Source organism: Entelurus aequoreus, linkage group LG16 (genome assembly GCF_033978785.1).
Source record: "Entelurus aequoreus isolate RoL-2023_Sb linkage group LG16, RoL_Eaeq_v1.1, whole genome shotgun sequence".
Lineage (NCBI taxonomy): Eukaryota > Metazoa > Chordata > Actinopteri > Syngnathiformes > Syngnathidae > Entelurus > Entelurus aequoreus.
This window is the reverse complement of record NC_084746.1, coordinates 43,719,314-43,737,000: the sequence shown is the minus strand read 5'-3', so window position 1 is coordinate 43,737,000 and position 17,687 is coordinate 43,719,314. Positions and strand designations below refer to the sequence as shown.

Genomic DNA, 17,687 nt, shown 5'->3' with positions numbered 1-17,687 from the left:
TGGCCGACGTCCTGCAGCGTGAGCACAGACAGTTTCTCCTCCGAGTCCATTCGGATTACGCCGTGACTCAGGCCCTGCATGGACAAGACGCTGCGAGCCGGGGGTCTGCTGCCTTCCTCCAGCGGCCTGCGGGAGGTCAATAAATGTTCGATGTGTCCTTGTTTATTTTGGGAGTGGCACATCCTCAAAAAGTCCAATATGTTCTAGGTGAGCGTGTAAATAAAGGTACTTTTATTGTGAAAATCTATTAGACGACTTGTTTAATTTGCACTTTAACAAAAAATGGTTTGATATTAATAAGTTATCATTAAATGATAAGAAAACTAAGTTTATGGTGTTTAGTGGTGCAAGGACAAACTGTGAAGCAAAATTAAAATTAAATCAAGTGGAAATTGATAGAGTATATGAAACTAAATTCTTGGGAATAATAATTGATCATAAATTATGTTGGAAACCGCATATTGAATATATAAAGGGAAAAATATCCAAATCCATTGCTATTCTTTATAAAGTAAAACACATGCTGAATAAGAAATGTTTGCATATGTTATATTATTCTTTTATTTTTCCATATTTAACATATTGTGTTGAAGTTAGGGGAAATGTTTATAAAACAAACGTAGACCCAATAATTAAACTTCAAAAAAGGGTCATTAGAATAATACACAAAGCGTGCTACTATGAACATACCAATCCATTATTTATAAGTTCTAATGTGTTAAAATTTTCCGATATTGTGTTTTTAAAAACAATGGAAATTATGTTTAGAGTAAAGAACAACAGCCTTCCAGCTTGTATTCTTAGGTTATTTCAATTAAGAGGAGAAAATTATAATTTACGGGGGATATTGGTTTTTGAAATATGTAAAGTAAGAACGAATACAAAATACAAATGTATTTCAGTTTTAGGAGTTAAATGGTGGAACAAGCTCAGTTATGAGTTGAAGACATGTACTTCTTTGTTAAGGTTTAAGAAAACATTGAAAGATGAAATAATTGAAAATTATAAAATATAGCAACGATTACTTTCATCCCATTGATTTTTTTTTTTTCTTTTTAATGTTGATGTTCCAGGTAATCTTATTTTCAGTGAAGGTATAGGATAGGCAAATATAAGCCTTGGCTTCAGCCTATTCCTTTTTCGGTCATGCTTTTTCTTTTCTTTTCTTTTTGTGTGTAAATGTGTATGATTGTTATATATGTATAATTTTTACTGTACTGTCACACAAAATGGTTAATGGTTGATTATATGACCGAAATAAACTTATTTCATTTCATTTCATTTCATTTCAACTTTACGACTTGTACCTTTAAGATGCTATGAAGTGTTTAATGATGTTTATGAAGATTGAAGGTGCTTTACTGGCAAATAAAAGCCATTACTGGCTCAACACACACACACACACACACAAACAAAAACACACACACACACACACAAACACATGCAGTGTAGTGAGGCTGATGAAAGAGGAGGAAGGTTTAGTGACGTTACAATAAAAACAAGTTTAGGGTTGTAAGGGAGCAGTAAATTATTAAATGTGTGTGTGACTAATTCTTGCAGGCAGGAGTGTTCAAAATGTGTCATAGGGGGATTTTGCAAAACACAGTTTTCATTTATAAAATCTAATTAATATAATTTATACATTTGTATTCATATAATTAAGTCAACAGGGGAAAAAAAATGTTTTTTAGTTGCAAAAAAAGGCAGGTAATAAAACTGTTGATTAAACTACTAATTGCAGTAATAACAGTGTGTGCGTGTGTGTGTGTCCGTGCGCGTGTGTGTACCTCCTGATGGCGACAGTCAGCGCCTCAGGGGAGCTGGCACAGGGACAGATGACTTCTGATTTCAAACCTTTGGTCTGGAACACGTTGAGAAAGGCGTCACATGACGAGATGGACCCTAAGACAGCGGGGGAGAGACACAGAGCAAAAAGGCGGGGCTTAATCAGGCACAGCATGCGTGGTGAGGGACAAGGTATGAGCGTGTGTGTTGGCTCTTACAAGGATTGGCGCCGTCGGCCACCACCAACATTCTCAGGGAGCTCAGGTTAACATCCCGCTGGTCCCGATGGGCCACCAGAGCCCAGTGCATGTCACGTGATTTAACGCACGCCACCTTGGCTGCACACATTACGTGACATGCAAATAACAGGTCATGTTACAGGTTATGTTACAAAGTAGTATTACACGTCATGTTACAAAGTAGTATTACACGTCATGTTACAAAGTATTATTACATGTCATTTTACAGGTTATGTTACAGGTCATGTTACAGGTTATGTTACGCAGCATGTTACAGGTCGTGTTACATGTCATGTTACAGATCATGTTACAAAGTCATGTTGCACATCATGTTTAAAGGCCTACTGAAAGCCGCTACTACCGACCACGCAGTCTGATAGTTTATATATCAATTATGAAATCTTAACATTGCAACACATGCCAATACGGCCGGATTAACTTATAAAGTACAATTTTAAATTTCCCGCCACTACCGGTTGAAAACGTTTATGTATGATGACGTATGCGCGTGACGTAAATGGTTGATACGGAAGTATTCGGACCCATTGAATCCAATACAAAATGCTCTGTTTTCATCCCAAAATTCCACAGTATTCTGGACATCTGTGTTGGTGAATCTTTTGCAATTTGTTTAATGAACAATGGAGACTGCAAAGAAGAAAGCTGTAGGTGCGATCTGTGTATTAGCGGCGGACTACAGCAACACAACCAGGAGGACTTTGAGTTGGATAGCAGACGCGCTACCGTGAGTACAGCTTTGGCTTCCGAACATTTAAACGCTTGCCCGTACGTGCGTGTCGCTATGTGCATGTCACGTACGTAACTTTGGGGAAATATATGTTTCTTGCCGACTCTGATGGCGGCCGGGGTGTCGTCGAAAGCTACAACGCCCGCCGCCGCCATCCCGTAGCTAAGTTAGCTTCAATGGCGTCGTTAGCAACAGCATTGTTAAGCTTCGCCAAGCTGGAAATTATTAACCGTGTATTTACATGTCCATGGTTTAATAGTATTGTTGATCTTCTGTCTATCCTTCCAGTCAGGGGTTTATTTATTTTGTTTCTATCTGCATTTGAGCCCGATGCTATCACGTTAGCTCCGTAGCTAAAGAGCTTCGCCGATGTATTGTCGTGGAGATAAAAGGCACTGAATGTCCATTTCGCGTTCTCGACTCTCATTTTCAAGAGGATGTAGTATCCGAGGTGGTTTAACATACAAATCCGTGATCCACAATAGAAAAAGGAGAGAGTGTGCAATCCAATGACGGTCAGAGCGAAAAAAGATACGTTCTGCATTGCACTGTAGTCCTTCACTCTCACTTTCCTCATCCACGAATCTTTCATCCTCGCTCAAATTAATTGGGTAATCGTCGCTTTCTCGGTCCGAATCTCTCTCGCTGCCGGTGTAAACAATGGGAAAATGTGAGGAGTCCTTCCTCCTGTGACGTCACGCTACTTCCGTTATAGGAAAGGCTTTTTTTTTATCAGCGACCAAAAGTTGCAAAATTTACCGTAGATGTTCTCTACTAAATCCTTTTAGCAAAAATATGGCAATATCGCGAAATGATCAAGTATGACACATAGAATGGATCTGCTATCCCCGTTTAAATAAAAAAAAATCATTTCAGTAGGCCTTTAAGGTCATGTTACACTCTATGTTACAGGTCATGTTAAAGGTTGTGTTACACGGCAAGTTACAGGTTATGTCACAGGTCATGTAACAGGTCATGTTAAAGGTTATGTTAAAGGTTATAGTACATGCCATGTTACACGCAAAGTTACAGGTAATGTCAAAGGTTATGTTACACGTCATGTTACAGGTCATGTTTCACAGCCATTATCGGACATCTCCACTCAGAATTGTTATTAATATTGTTACCTTTGAACTGACACACTTTCTGGATCCAGGACAAAGGGTTGACTTTCATGAGGGCGTAAGGAACGCTGATGACGTGCATCATGTTCATCACACTCTGATGGAAACACACATTTATTGACGTGAGCTTACGTTCCACACACGTGTGCGTGAGTGTGCGTGAGTGTGTTCTCACAGTGAGGACGGCGTGCCAGAGTCCCACATCTTTCTTGAAGTCGAGCACGTTAACGATGATCTCAGCTGGAAGAAGACAAACGAGGTGTGAGCACCATGAGGAGGAAGACCATCGCATACTGTTAGCGTTACCTTCCGTGTACGCGCACGCCTGCGTCAGGGCCTGACAGTGATTCAGCATGGCGACACGGGTCACTGTCACGCCCAGGACGCCGCCGTCTTTGCACGTCTTATACTGACACACAAAACATGACATTAGTTTTTACACATCTTCTTCATTACCAGCATCATCCTCCATACATTTCATGTGTTTAGTTCAGACTAATAAAGTTAACACTCTCGTGTGTTAGTGTTGGTTTTCAACGGCACAGGTGAGACCACGTCTGAAAGCATCTTTGAAGGGAAAGATAAATGTTTTGTTTGTGTGATCCCTCCCGCTGCTTCAATTATTCACACTTAGCAGGAGTTGTTGCTCACACATTCACAGTCTGCTAATGTAAAAACTACTAATTGGTCAAATTCTGTTCCTCCTCTCACACTAATCCTAAGGGTCGCACAGCAGGTGTTCACAAGTGTTACATCTTTTATCATAGAGGATAAAAAGACACATGCGCAGTGACAGTGTCTTTTTTTTTGACTCAGAAGGACATAAAAAAAAGTCCAGGTGCTTGAAAAAAAAACCACAAGATTGACAAACTGACAGTGGTTGTCCATCACGTGTGTTACCTCAATGTACGCCGTGTCGTGGCTGGCGTCCTTGATGTGAGGGAACCAGTCTCGCGGGGGCTTGGACAAGTGTTTGGACTCGGTGACGATCCAAAGCAGCTTGGGCCAGCCTGGACAATAATCAAACACACCCGGCGACATTATACAAACACTGATCAATCGCGCGTCAGTGAGAAGGAAAAAGGACATTTGTTAGTGCACAAAAACAAACACACACATGAGTTTAATGACTTGGCGGCATGGAGATCAATACGCACACGCACTCACAAACACGCACACACAAGCACACACACAATGAAGCTTCATTTGTTGGTGCATTACTGAGAGAGGGGCTAACAGCTGTTATTAATCTGTAAGATGATATCTTTACTTTCTTATTGCCCGCATTGATTTGCATCATTTCCTGTATCTCGCAGACACACTGAAAATTATTTGCCACTTGCCATGATTAAAATGTCATTTCCAGAAATGTCCCCAGTTTTAAGAGGTATTTGTTTATTTTTAGTCAGGGACAAGCGGTGGAAAATGGATGGATGGCATTGACTTCACATCATAATCTTAATTCGAGCATAAATAATTACATTTTGTTCATTCTAGTTTTAAAAATTTAAAAATGATTTGAGACTATTCAAATCATTAAATTTGGGTTTTCCGCAAGTATAAAATCTTGTTTAAAGATTCTGCAATATCCCCCGGATGCTTCATTTAAGAATTGCAAGTTGAATCATGCTTGTTTTCAGAATAAAATGCTTAATTTGCATCTTAAAAGTCCTGCTAATTTCTAGATACACAGATCTTAATTTAGTATGTTTTATCAAGTAAGATTAACTGGCTGCATTGGCGAACAATTTCACTAGTCCCACACGCCATTAGACTGTACAACTCCTCTCTGGGGGGAGGGGGGTACTAGGATGACAGGGGATGCAAAACAGTTTTTCATAACATGGTCACTACTGCCTAGTTTCTCTTGTTATATTCTAATTTTACTGTTATATTTTTATTCTCATTGTTGCTTTTTATTTTTATTCTATTGTAATATTTTTCAATTTTGTTTCCATTTATACCCCCATTATTTACTTTTTACTTTTTAAATTCGATCTCAATTTTGTACACTGCTCCTGGAATTTAAATTTTCCTGAGGGAACTCTCCTGAAGGAATCAATAAAGTACTATCTATCTAGTTTTCAATATTTTTTTCCTAAAATCTACTCTTTTTACTTTATATTTCAGCAGATCTTTTTTGCAGTGCACACACGCAAAACGCTTAATTCAGAGTGTCCCGAGCCGATATTGATAGTTGATAGTTGCAAAAGCAGTCCTGCAGCGCGTTTACTTGTGCAAAGCTGGACAGTCAACGTCTAAATGTCCTCCAATAAGCACACAGGGTTGGTCTTTTCTTCTATTTTAGTAAAGTCATTGACAAAAGGTAAACATGGTTGGCGATACATTACTGGGAGCTCGCGGCTGCACAACAGCTAAGCAAACAAGCTAGACATATGTATATGGTGTCCTTCATTGAACAATATTGCAGTCTCAAATAGCACAATTGTCAATATAAGCGAGTATTAAACAATCATAGTTGCATATTACTTACACATTCAAAGTCTCCAAGGCAGAAGCATATTATAAAGTATCCAGTAACAATCATGTTCGCGTCATTCAAGTTACTGTGTCATCATCTTAATTTAATGAATTATTGTGATCACTATGTCGCCGAAAACAAATTATCACTCCACTCTGTAAATCTGTCAAAAGGTCAGTGTTTGTTCGCCGAGTAATTTCACCTGATAAATATTTTATAATTAGTGTGGATATTGTATTGGAATAATATTGATTTTGTACAATACACAAAGCTTTAAAGGCCTACTGAAATGAATTTTTTTTTATTTAAACGGGTATAGCAGATCCATTTTATGTGTCATACTTGATCATTTCGCGATATTGCCATATTTTTGCTGAAAGGATTTAGTAGAGAACATCGACGATAAAGTTCGCAACTTTTGGTCGCTGATAAAAAAAAAGCCTTGCCTGTACCGGAAGTAGCATGACGTCACAGGTTAAAAGGCTCCTCACATTTCCCCATTGTTTACACCAGCAGCGAGAGCTATTCGGACCGAGAAAGCGACGATTACCCCATTAATTTGAGCCAGGATGAAAGATTTGTGGATGAGGAACGTGAGAGTGAAGGACTAGAGTGCAGTGCAGGACGTATCTTTTTTCGCTCTGACCGTAACTTAGGTACAAGGGCTCATTGGATTCCACACTTTCTCCTTTTTCTATTGTGGATCACGGATTTGTATTTTAAACCACCTCGGATACTATATCCTCTTGAAAATGAGAGTCGAGAACGTGAAATGGACATTCACAGTGACTTTTATCTCCACGACAATACATCGGCGAAGCTCTTTAGCTACGAAGCTAACGTGATCGCATCGGGCTTAAATGCAGATAGAAACAAAAGAAATAAACCCCTGACTGGAAGGATAGACAGAAAATCAACAATACTATTAAACCATGGACATGTAACTACACGGTTAATGCTTTCCAGCCTGGCGAAGCTTAACAATGCTGTTGCTAACGACGCCATTGAAGCTAACTTAGCTACGGGACCTCGACAGAGCTATGCTAAAAACATTAGCTATCCACCTACGCCAGCCAGCCCTCATCTGCTCATCAACACCCGTGCTCACCTGCGTTCCAGCGATCGACGGAGCGACGAAGGACTTCACCCGATCATAGATGCGGTCGGCGGCCCGGAGACGGAGGAAGTCAAGGTGTGGTCGGCGGCTAGCGCGTCTGCTATCCATCTCAAAGTCCTCCTGGTTGTGTTGCTGTAGTCCGCCGCTAATACACCGATCCCACCTACAGCTTTCTTCTTTGCAGTCTTCATTGTTCATTAAACAAATTGCAAAAGATTCACCAACACAGATGTCCAGAATACTGTGGAATTTTGGGATGAAAACAGAGCTTTTTGTATTGGATCCAATGGGGTCCGAATACTTCCGGTTCAACCATTGACGTCACGCGCAAACGTCATCATATCGAAACGTTTTCAGCCGGAAGTTTGCCGGGAAATTTAAAATTGCACTTTATAAGTAACCCCGGCCGTATTGGCATGTGTTGCAATGTTAAGATTTCATCATTGATATATAAACTATCAGACTGCGTGGTCGGTAGTAGTGGGTTTCAGTAGGCCTTTAATATCGGTATGTGAAAAAGTTGTATCGAGACACCCCTATATTTAACTCAACATAAATTGATGCGTTTTTTGCAAAATGTATTATTTTGGCGTGTTTGAAGCGACCTTTTAACTGTAGGATCTCTCCTGTGGGACTCTTGGGGAGCCCTTTGTGGCAGGCGTCGCTGGTCAGAGCAACGCTAACACCACAGCTGCCCAACAGGAAGCCGATCTGCTGACCGCCGGCGTCCTGCAAGGAACGTGAATACGCTACGTGAGGTCAAAATGGAAAAGACAACATTCTTCTCCGTGTGGGCGCTAACCTTCCTGGTCAGAGGAACTTCTATGGGCACGGGAACGACGTCGGCCAGCAGGCAGCCGTAGAACGCCGTCATGAAAGAAGCAGGGTCGTTGTTTGGGAAGACTAGCGCCACCTGCAGGAGGAAACATATTGACGTCATGGACTTGCATGTATTGTCGTATTCACTCATTCGTCCATCATTCATGCATGCTGACCCTGTCTCCAGGTCTGATGACAGGTTCTTGTTTGCTTCCTAGTTTGTGCATCAAGTTGTAGGCCACCTTCACACTTCTGGACCACAGTTTACCTGCAAAGGCACACAAGCACTTGATGTTACCACAATAAGAACATGTGACACATTTTCTTCTGTGTCTCAACACTACAGGACATCTTCGCACAGCAACACAACAGAAGGAAGAACGTAAGATCTACACGATGGAACGTAAACAATAAAAATAAAAAGGTGAACGTCACCTTCCCTCATAACACACATAGGATATATTTATAAAATAATAATAATAAATACACCATTGTGAATCTTCTTTCACATTTTTCATCCACTTTCAAAATGTTCAGCGCTTTCATGACACGCGTGCGTGCTACCATTTTTTTGTTTTCCAAAAATGTCCACAATTTCCAGGAATTCCACATTTTCCGGGACATTTTTTCCCATTTTAAATGAATGGACACATTATTTAGTAGGGCTGTGAATCTTTGGGTGTCCCACGATTCGATCCAATATCGATTCTTGGGCTCACGATTCGATTCAAAATCGATTTTTTTTTTTTCATTTCAACACGATTCTCGATTCAAAAACGATTTTTTTCCCCGATTCAAAAGGATTCTCTATTCCTTCAATACATAGGATTTCAGCAGGATCTACCCCAGTCTGCTGACATGCAAGCAGAGTAGTAGATTTTTGTAAAAAGCTTTTATAATTGTAAAGGACAATGTTTTATCAACCGATTTCAAAAATGTCAATTTGTTTTAACTATTAAATGAACCAAAAATATGACTTATTTTAACTTTGTGAAAATATTGGACACAGTGTGTTGTCAAGCTTATGAGATGCGATGCAAGTGTAAGCCACTGTGACACTATTGTTCTTTTTTATTTAGTTTTTATAAATGTCTAATGATAATGTCAATGAGGGATTTTTAATCACTGCTATGTTGAAATTGTAACTAATATCGATACTGTTGTTGATATTCATTTTTGTTTCACTACTTTTGGATTGTTCTGTGTCGTGTTTGTGTCTCCTCTCAACTGCTCTGTTTATTGCAGTTCTGAGTGTTGCTGGGTCGGGTTTGGTTTTGGAATTGGATTGCATTGTTATGGTATTGCTGTGTATTGTTTTGTTGGATTGATTAATAAAAAAATAAAAAATAAAAATATTTTTTTATTTTTTTTTAAATCGATTTTTTCAAAATGAGAATCGATTCTGAATCGCACAACGTGAGAATCGCGAATCGAATTCGAATCGATTTTTTCCCACACCCCTATTATTTAGCGTAGAGTATCGCACATTTCAGCATAGAGTATCGCACATTTCTCAACTGATTCTAAGCATTCCATAGTTAAGATGCTTATTACTAATGTTAGTCGATAGCAAGCATGCTAAAGCTAACACGTTAACATGCTAACATTTATTTTTGCCACCTTTTTTTTTTTTTTACCTATTATTGCTTACTGTTTGCATGATAACTTTAGAATGTTGACGTTAGCATGTAGGCATGCCAACATTAGCATGCTAGCTTTTTTTGGCTAATTTTACAGGTATAGACCTCAGAGTCTTAATATGTTAATGTTAGCATGCAAGCTGTTATGGCTAATTTCAAAGTTATAATTTGGTACTTGGTACTTGACACATCCTTACTGTTAGAATGTTAGCTTTTTTCGCAATTTTTACAGGTATATACCTCAAGTCATATATTTAGGTACTTGACGCATGCTAACGTTAGCATGTTAACATGTTGACATTTCATTAGGTATGTGATAATCAGCCGCTGAACTACTTACTTATCTTTATTGCAGCGGCGGCTTGTGCCCACTAAGATCAAGGCGGTTTACGATGTGTGTCATCCTTTTCTCTGTGGTGGGGTTATTTTTGTACTAACTGAAGATCACTGAGGTTAATTACATAGTTCACATTTCACAGAAGTGCCTTGACTTTGAAATTTACGGATCTGATTTCGGGAAGTACAAAAAATCAGCAAGCAAAATTTTTCATCTTAAGATCATACAAAATAATACCCGAAAGTAAGTTTGCAACTCTTTACTTATATTTCAAGTTGTTAGTAAACATATCTGTCCTTATAATCCTGAAGAATTAAGTCAATCTGAGCAATAGAACATGGTTTTGCGCTAACTAAAAATATCTGTCCGTGGCCGCCACTGTCAAACTCCACGAAATTGTGTAACATTTCTTCCAAAAAAACTCCACTATGGTCAGGTAGTATCATATTAATGCACAATGATTTGCTGTAAATGGTGTTTTATGATGTTTTAAATCATTCACAGTTTGAACTCAAAACGGTATGCCTATACCGTAAGCATGCTCTTTCCGCTAATTAACTAATTAAACAATAATAAATTAATCAATCAAGTTTTTATGTATTTTATTAAGTGTATTTCTTCAGGTTATTGAACTAATCCATTTGATTTGTATTTTATGCATTTACTGTATGACAAATAATAAGGGAGCTATGATGTTTTGAAAGTTCATTTTCCAAAATATATATATAGGTCACACATTTTTCTATTGTCTTAATTATTGTCTAATTGTCTTAATGTCTATTTTTTTATGTCTGTAAAATGGTATCAATTGCTTTGAAATATTTTGCATTTGATTTTTTTTTTTTGTCACGTACCTAATTTAATTAATGCTAGCTTTTATAACTCATTTTGCAGGTATACACCCAAGAGTCGTATTTAAACATGACGCTATCTGCATTCACACGTATTCAACTACCGTATTTTTCGGATTATAAATCGCAGTTTTTTTCATAGTTTGGCCAGGGGTGCGATTTATACTCTGGAGCGACTTGTGTGTGAAATTATTAACACATTACCGTAAAATATGAAATAATATTATTTATCTCATTCACGTAAGAGACTAGGCGTATATCAGCAATCGTCACACACACATGTCAACCAATAAAAATTTGGCGGGGGCGGTTCATGGCAGAAGTGCATTGTGAAAAAAAAGATGCTACCTGCTACTACTTCCGTACCTATGAAAATTGATCATTTCAACATTGGCGGTAACTTATACAAACTGAGAAGGGCTGAACAAAAATGGCACCAAAAAGGAAATCATATACTGCAGGTTACAAGCTGGAAGTAGTGAACTATGCAGCAGAAAACAGCAGTCGAGCAGCAGAAAGAAAGTTTGGAGTAAGCGAGAAACTTGTAAGGGACTGGCGAAAAAATTCCCCCAAAAAATGCGACTTATACTCTAGTGCGACTTATAAATGTTTTTTTCCTTCTTTATTATGCATTTTCGGCCGGTGCGACTTATACTCCGGAGCGACTTATAGTCGGAAAAATACGGTAAAATTGAAATACTTCCAAAACTTCTTCCGCACAACAAATATTGTGATGACTGACGGATGTGCAGGTGACGCACAAGCACAATAAATCCTGAACAATACACTACTGTAAGGCAGCAGAGCAGTTCTGAGTTGAGTTCAGGGAGAGTGGGAGATTTCAGCATCAGAACTTCTCCAGAGGCAGCGCCTGACTGGCTGAGATGAAACAGCGAAACACGTTTGTCCTTGTCAGAGTGGCGACACAGCAGGAATGAAGATGGAAAGATGGAGATTTAGATTCAGCACACACACACACACACACACATTCACACACACACACACACACACACACACACACACACACACACAGTCTCACCATGTTGGTTGTGATGTCTGGAGGACTCCTGAGTGCTGCTAGAAAACATTTCACAGTCTAGTGAGCTCACATCCCCTTATCACCATCCTCGCCATCAGTGTGTGTGTGTGTGTGTGTGTGTGTGTGTGTGTGTGTGTGTGTGTGTGTGTGTGTGTGTGTGTGGAGATACACAACCTCCACACTAAGACACCCACAGGAGGAATAATGTGACCTTTGTGTGAACTCTCCAAAGTTACATTGTGTACACCTGAGTGAAGTGAAGTGAAGTGAATTATATTTATATAGCGCTTTTCTCTAGTGACTCAAAGCGCTTTACATAGTGAAACCCAATATCTAAGTTACATTTAAACCAGAGTGGGTGGCACTGGGAGCAGGTGGGTAAAGTGTCTTGCCCAAGGACACAACAGCAGTGACTAGGATGGCGGAAGCGGGGATCGAACCTGCAACCCTCAAGTTGCTGGCACGGCCACTCTACCAACCGAGCTATACTGCCTGAGGACTGAGAAACTTTGACGACAAGAACATAAACGCAGTTTGACACACGACATAAACCACTTCTTCATATTTGAGTTTTTCCACACCAAACTCCTCCAAACATGCTCTGCCTGCTCATATTTCCTGGTCAGCCTGTTGAGTAATCCGAGAACTGCTGCCACCCAGCTGGAGGCTTGTGTATTGTTCAAGAATAAAGACGCTAATACTGAAAGTCCCCCCGTCTCCCATCTCGCTGTTTGAGAAGCACTGATTCAAGGCGCGAGAAGACGTCGATGATGTCACTGACCGTACGTGAGCTGGAAGAGCGGCTTCCCGTTGGTGTCCATGGTGGTGAGACAGGGGGCCTTTGGGGAGATGGTGCCCCACCTCTGTAGGGCCGCTTCCAGGCAGGGGGGCCAGTTGGTGACCACGCCAAGCTCCACCCCCTGCACGGTCGCCATCTGGGCGCCCTCGGCTTTGGGCAGGTTGGGGTCGGGCTGCTGGACTGTGGGGGGTGAAAAAAAGCAAAAAAAAAGCAAAAGTTGTGATTTTGTTTATATGTCGCTTTCTTCTTTCATGATGAGAGACCTGACTGGAAAAGAGAAAAAAAGTCAGATTTATTGAGAGGAATAAAATCATTTTTATTACCCTCCAGCAGCTCCTCAAAGTCGTCAACAAAAAACTCTCGCAGAGGAGGTCTTTTGGGTCGTTTCAGCGTATTGACCAGCTGCTGGATTTTAGCTGAAACTCTGCTACTGACTGGAACACCTGAAGCACACACACACACACACACACACACACACACACACGCAAGGTTCGTGACCAAAATCTAAACAGGGCAGTGAATTGTCTAATGCTCACCATCGCCGGTCTCCATCAACTCTGCGTTGCCATACTTTGGCGTCTGCCTCTGGACCAGGGGGCCGCCGCCAGGGGTTTTCTCCGCCTGGATCCTGTCAGTGACGGAGGCGCTGTTTGTGTATCCAGTAACATCTGGCTGAGGGGTTGAGTGGTTCTCTGGTGGAAGGAAGGTCTAATTAGTGTCTGAAGGAGGTCCCTACGGCGACAAAACCATGCCGAAATCCTCGCGCGTAAAAACTCTGCATGCATGTGCGGACTCATTTTGCGCACGCATGGACCCTGTTTGCGCTAGCGATGTCTTTCTTTTTCTCCGGACTCACGACGTTCCATCCTATTGGCGCACAGACACGGCTGAGCCAGTGTAAAATGAGTTTGCATGCAAAATGAGTCCATTGATTGATTGCTTGATAGAGACTTTTATTAGTAGATTGCACAGTACAGTACATATTCTGTACAATTGACCACTAAATGGTAACACCAGAATAAGTTTTTCAACTTGTTTAAGTCGGGGTCCACGTTAATCAACCAAGGCCAAGAGTGTGGCTTTACGAGCAAGGATTTGGCCAGTTTTGACGCCATAGTAACTTTCTCACTCACTTTGACGGCTGAGCAAACACACAGCATTGTAGATATGATCAAAGTAATATGCAACAAAAGTGCTGCCAGTCAGTTTAAACTGCAGCAGCTCATGGTGAACTTGCTTCATTTTGAGTTTCCAGACTACCTGTGCGGCTTTAACGACTTCATGAACACACGTGGACGTCCACAACAACACGATTGTTCTGGAAAAAACCCTGATGACAATGAGAGTGAGGCTGCAGGAATGCACCGGGAGAGGAAAGGAGCAAACAAAGGTAGATGGATCCTGGATGGATGCAGACTGCATGACAACACAGCTGTGTGCCGCACGTACATGTTAATGAGCGTAGCGACGTTTGTGTTGTGTGTCTGTGCAACAGCTGGACTGTGTGTGTGTGTGTGTGTGTGTGTACATGCATGGGCAGGGACTGTCTGTTGCTATGCACTTGCGACATTACACTGTAGAAATGACGATACAGCATTACTGACCTTGGTCTGCAACCACTCACGTTAGCCCCTCCCCTTCCGCTAAATAGACAAAATGGCCATTATTGAGGGAGTTAAGAGTCCATCACTGCACAACTCACCATCTTGAGTGTTTTGAGTACAACATCCTGGTACTGGCAGTGTACTTACTGCATTTTGAAATACTTCTCTGTGTACTAATGTATTTAAAAGATTAAGTTGTAAGTATGGAAGTGAACTACTTGTGAGTGGGTGCGTGTGTGTGCGTGTACACGCGATGGCCAACAATTAGCTGCTGTGACACTGATTGTTTCATGTGCTCCACAAGTCACATGGCCCGCAGCATTACGACAGATGTTCCGTGATTCATGGATGATTCCGGAGAGCAGCTCCATGGATGACATCATGGCCGCAGTTGGCCTCCAATAAAAACTTCTACCAGGTCCCCAAATTGCTCCATGGTGCACACATTAAGCAAGAGTGCAAATGAACAGATGTATTTTTTTTTTGATCAGCAGCATTAAATCTTTACTTCCTTCTCAACTTTGAAGATAAATGTAGACGCGTTAATCTAGATCAGACTAAGATGATCTGAGCTTCTTCCTTACTTCTTCCCCACAAATTCATACCAGGAAGTGAAAGGCAAGAAGCTCTAAATTGATGAACTTGTATACTTGCACTTAGTTTTGAGTGCATATGTGTGTTTACCACATCCGGCCCGCCAAAGCTTTTCTTTTTTTCCATTTATTTATCTATTTCAGGCAATGACATAAAAAAGTACAAAGTTGACAACACATAATAATATAGATTAATATAGTGCAAAAGGTAATGCATGATTGTCCAGTTTTGCCTGAAAGGGAGTGGGAAGAAGATAATTTATTTAATCCCACCCCCAGTTCTCCATTCAGTGATTATTCACATGAGTTTCACTCTTACTTTGTTCAAGGATTATAATACAGATGTGGCATTACCACAGGTAACAATAATTATTACACTGTAACAATAATGTGTATCAACAATGTAGGAATAATGAATATACCAACAATGGTAATAGACAAAATTCCAACAATGGTAATAGACAACATAGCAATAATGGTAATAGACAACATAGCAATAATGGTAAAGAAACATTGAACATATGTTAATAACACTTTGAGACAGAGTACAACAGCAGGTCAAATTAAAGACCCTCATCTTTTCATTTGGCCCACCAAACATCGCCCAAATAGGCTTGATGAATCCATTAAAGGCCTACTGAAATTATTTTTTTTTATTCAAACAGGGATAGCAGATCTATTCTATGTGTCATACTTGATCATTTCGCTATATTGCCATATTTTTGCTGAAAGGATTTAGTATAGAAAAACGACGATAAAGATCGCAACTTTTGGTGTCTGATAAAAAAAAAGCCTTGCCCCTACCGGAAGGAGCGTGACGTAGTCAGCTGAACATTTCCACAAAGTTCCCTATTGTTTACAGTGATGGCGGCCAGAAGTGAGAGCGATTCGGACCGAGAAAGCGACGATTTCCCCATTCATTTGAGCGAGGATGAAAGATTCGTGGATGAGGAACGTTAGAGTGCAGTTCAAGACATATCTTTTTTCGCTCTGACCGTAACTTAGGTACAAGCTGGCTGATTGGATTCCACACTCTCTCCTTTTTCTATTGTGGATCACGGATTTGTATTTTAAACCACCTCGGATACTATATCCTCTTGAAAATGAGAGTCGAGAACGCGAAATGGACATTCACAGTGAGTTTTATCTCCACGACAATACATCGGTGAAACACTTTAGCTACAAGCTAACGTGATAGCATCGTGCTTTAACTGCATATAGAAACAAAATAAATAAACCCCTGACTGGAAGGATAGATAGAAAATCAACAATACTATTAAACCGTGGACATGTAAATACACGGTTAATGCTTTCCAGGCTGGCGAAGGTTAACAATGCTGTGCTAACGACGCCAATGAAGCTAACTTAGCAACCGGACCTCACAGAGCTATGCTAAAAACATTAGCTCTCCACCTACGCCAGCCAGCCTTCATCTGCTCATCAACACCCGTGATCACCTGCGTTCCAGCGATCGACGGTGCGACGAAGGACTTCACCCGATCACAGATGCGGTTGGCGGCCCAGAGACGTAGGAAGTCAAGGTGAGGTCACCGGCTAGCGCGTCTGCTCTCCAACAAAGTCCTCCGGTTGTGTTGCTGTAGTCCGCCGCCGCCGCCGCTAATACACCGATCCCACCTACAACTTTCTTCTATGCAGCCTTCATTGTTCATTAAACAAATTGCAAAAGATTCACCAACACAGATGTCCAGAATACTGTGGAATTTTGAGATGTAAACAGAGCTTTTTTGTATTGGATTCAATGGGGTACCAATACTTCCGTTTAACTAGTGACGTCACGCGCATACGTCATCATACCGAGACGTTTCAGCCGGATATTTCCTGGGAAATTCAAAATTGCACTTTATAAGTTAACCCGGCCGTATTGGCATGTGTTGCAATGTTAAGATTTCATCATTGATATATAAACTATCAGACTGCGTGGTCGGTAGTAGTGGCTTTCAGTAGGCCTTTAAAACTAGGGTTGATCATGTATGCAGTACTCCCGCCACCCTGCGTGGGGAAACAGCGAAGCGTACGTGTCGCAATGAAACAGCAGTGTGGTAAGTAGGAGAAGACTACTCACTCAAACCTGAAAAAAATCTAAATAAATGACAAAAATCAAACTTTTAACAACGACTAGACAACAAAGTATGAATGCTCTGCCTCGAGCAAGTGCTCGAGTCATTGTTTTCTGTCGGACCTTTTAAGCGATGGACACATTGATCTAGACACACAGCAACAATGGTAGAGATCCCAGCGTGTGAGTTTCATCACCAAACTTGGTCAAACATTTGTAAGTAGATGAAGACATTTAGTCTGTTTTGCATTGAAATTGCTGACTTTGTGATGTCTTTTGTATCCTTGGTTGTGCTGTTTTTGTCTGAGAGTAAGTAGCGCTAAATTTGACCAGTAGATGGCGAGAACGCTACACCTTAGTTTAACTGTGATAAGTCACATACAGTGTGTGCAATGTTTGGTGTGTGAATGTTGTCTAATTTCTATATGTGTAA

At 40.6% G+C, this 17,687-nt stretch overlaps 1 protein-coding gene across 2 annotated transcripts in view; it reads right to left on the bottom strand.

Moving 5' to 3' along the window:
• LOC133631063 (disco-interacting protein 2 homolog C-like) overlaps positions 1 to 17,687 on the bottom strand; it is a 95,977-nt gene that overhangs the window by 14,813 nt on the left and 63,477 nt on the right. For both annotated transcript variants that reach the window (XM_062023079.1, XM_062023080.1), the window contains exons 6-18: positions 13,517 to 13,672; positions 13,304 to 13,423; positions 12,963 to 13,160; positions 8,491 to 8,582; positions 8,298 to 8,408; positions 8,101 to 8,224; positions 4,797 to 4,906; positions 4,203 to 4,305; positions 4,072 to 4,136; positions 3,900 to 3,993; positions 2,004 to 2,123; positions 1,788 to 1,902; positions 1 to 126 (exon numbers count right to left, since the gene is read on the bottom strand). The exon at positions 1 to 126 is cut by the window's left edge and continues 14 nt beyond it. In XM_062023079.1, coding sequence (XP_061879063.1) covers positions 1 to 126; positions 1,788 to 1,902; positions 2,004 to 2,123; positions 3,900 to 3,993; positions 4,072 to 4,136; positions 4,203 to 4,305; positions 4,797 to 4,906; positions 8,101 to 8,224; positions 8,298 to 8,408; positions 8,491 to 8,582; positions 12,963 to 13,160; positions 13,304 to 13,423; positions 13,517 to 13,672 — 1,534 coding nt within the window. The remainder of the gene's footprint in view (positions 127 to 1,787; positions 1,903 to 2,003; positions 2,124 to 3,899; positions 3,994 to 4,071; positions 4,137 to 4,202; positions 4,306 to 4,796; positions 4,907 to 8,100; positions 8,225 to 8,297; positions 8,409 to 8,490; positions 8,583 to 12,962; positions 13,161 to 13,303; positions 13,424 to 13,516; positions 13,673 to 17,687) is intronic.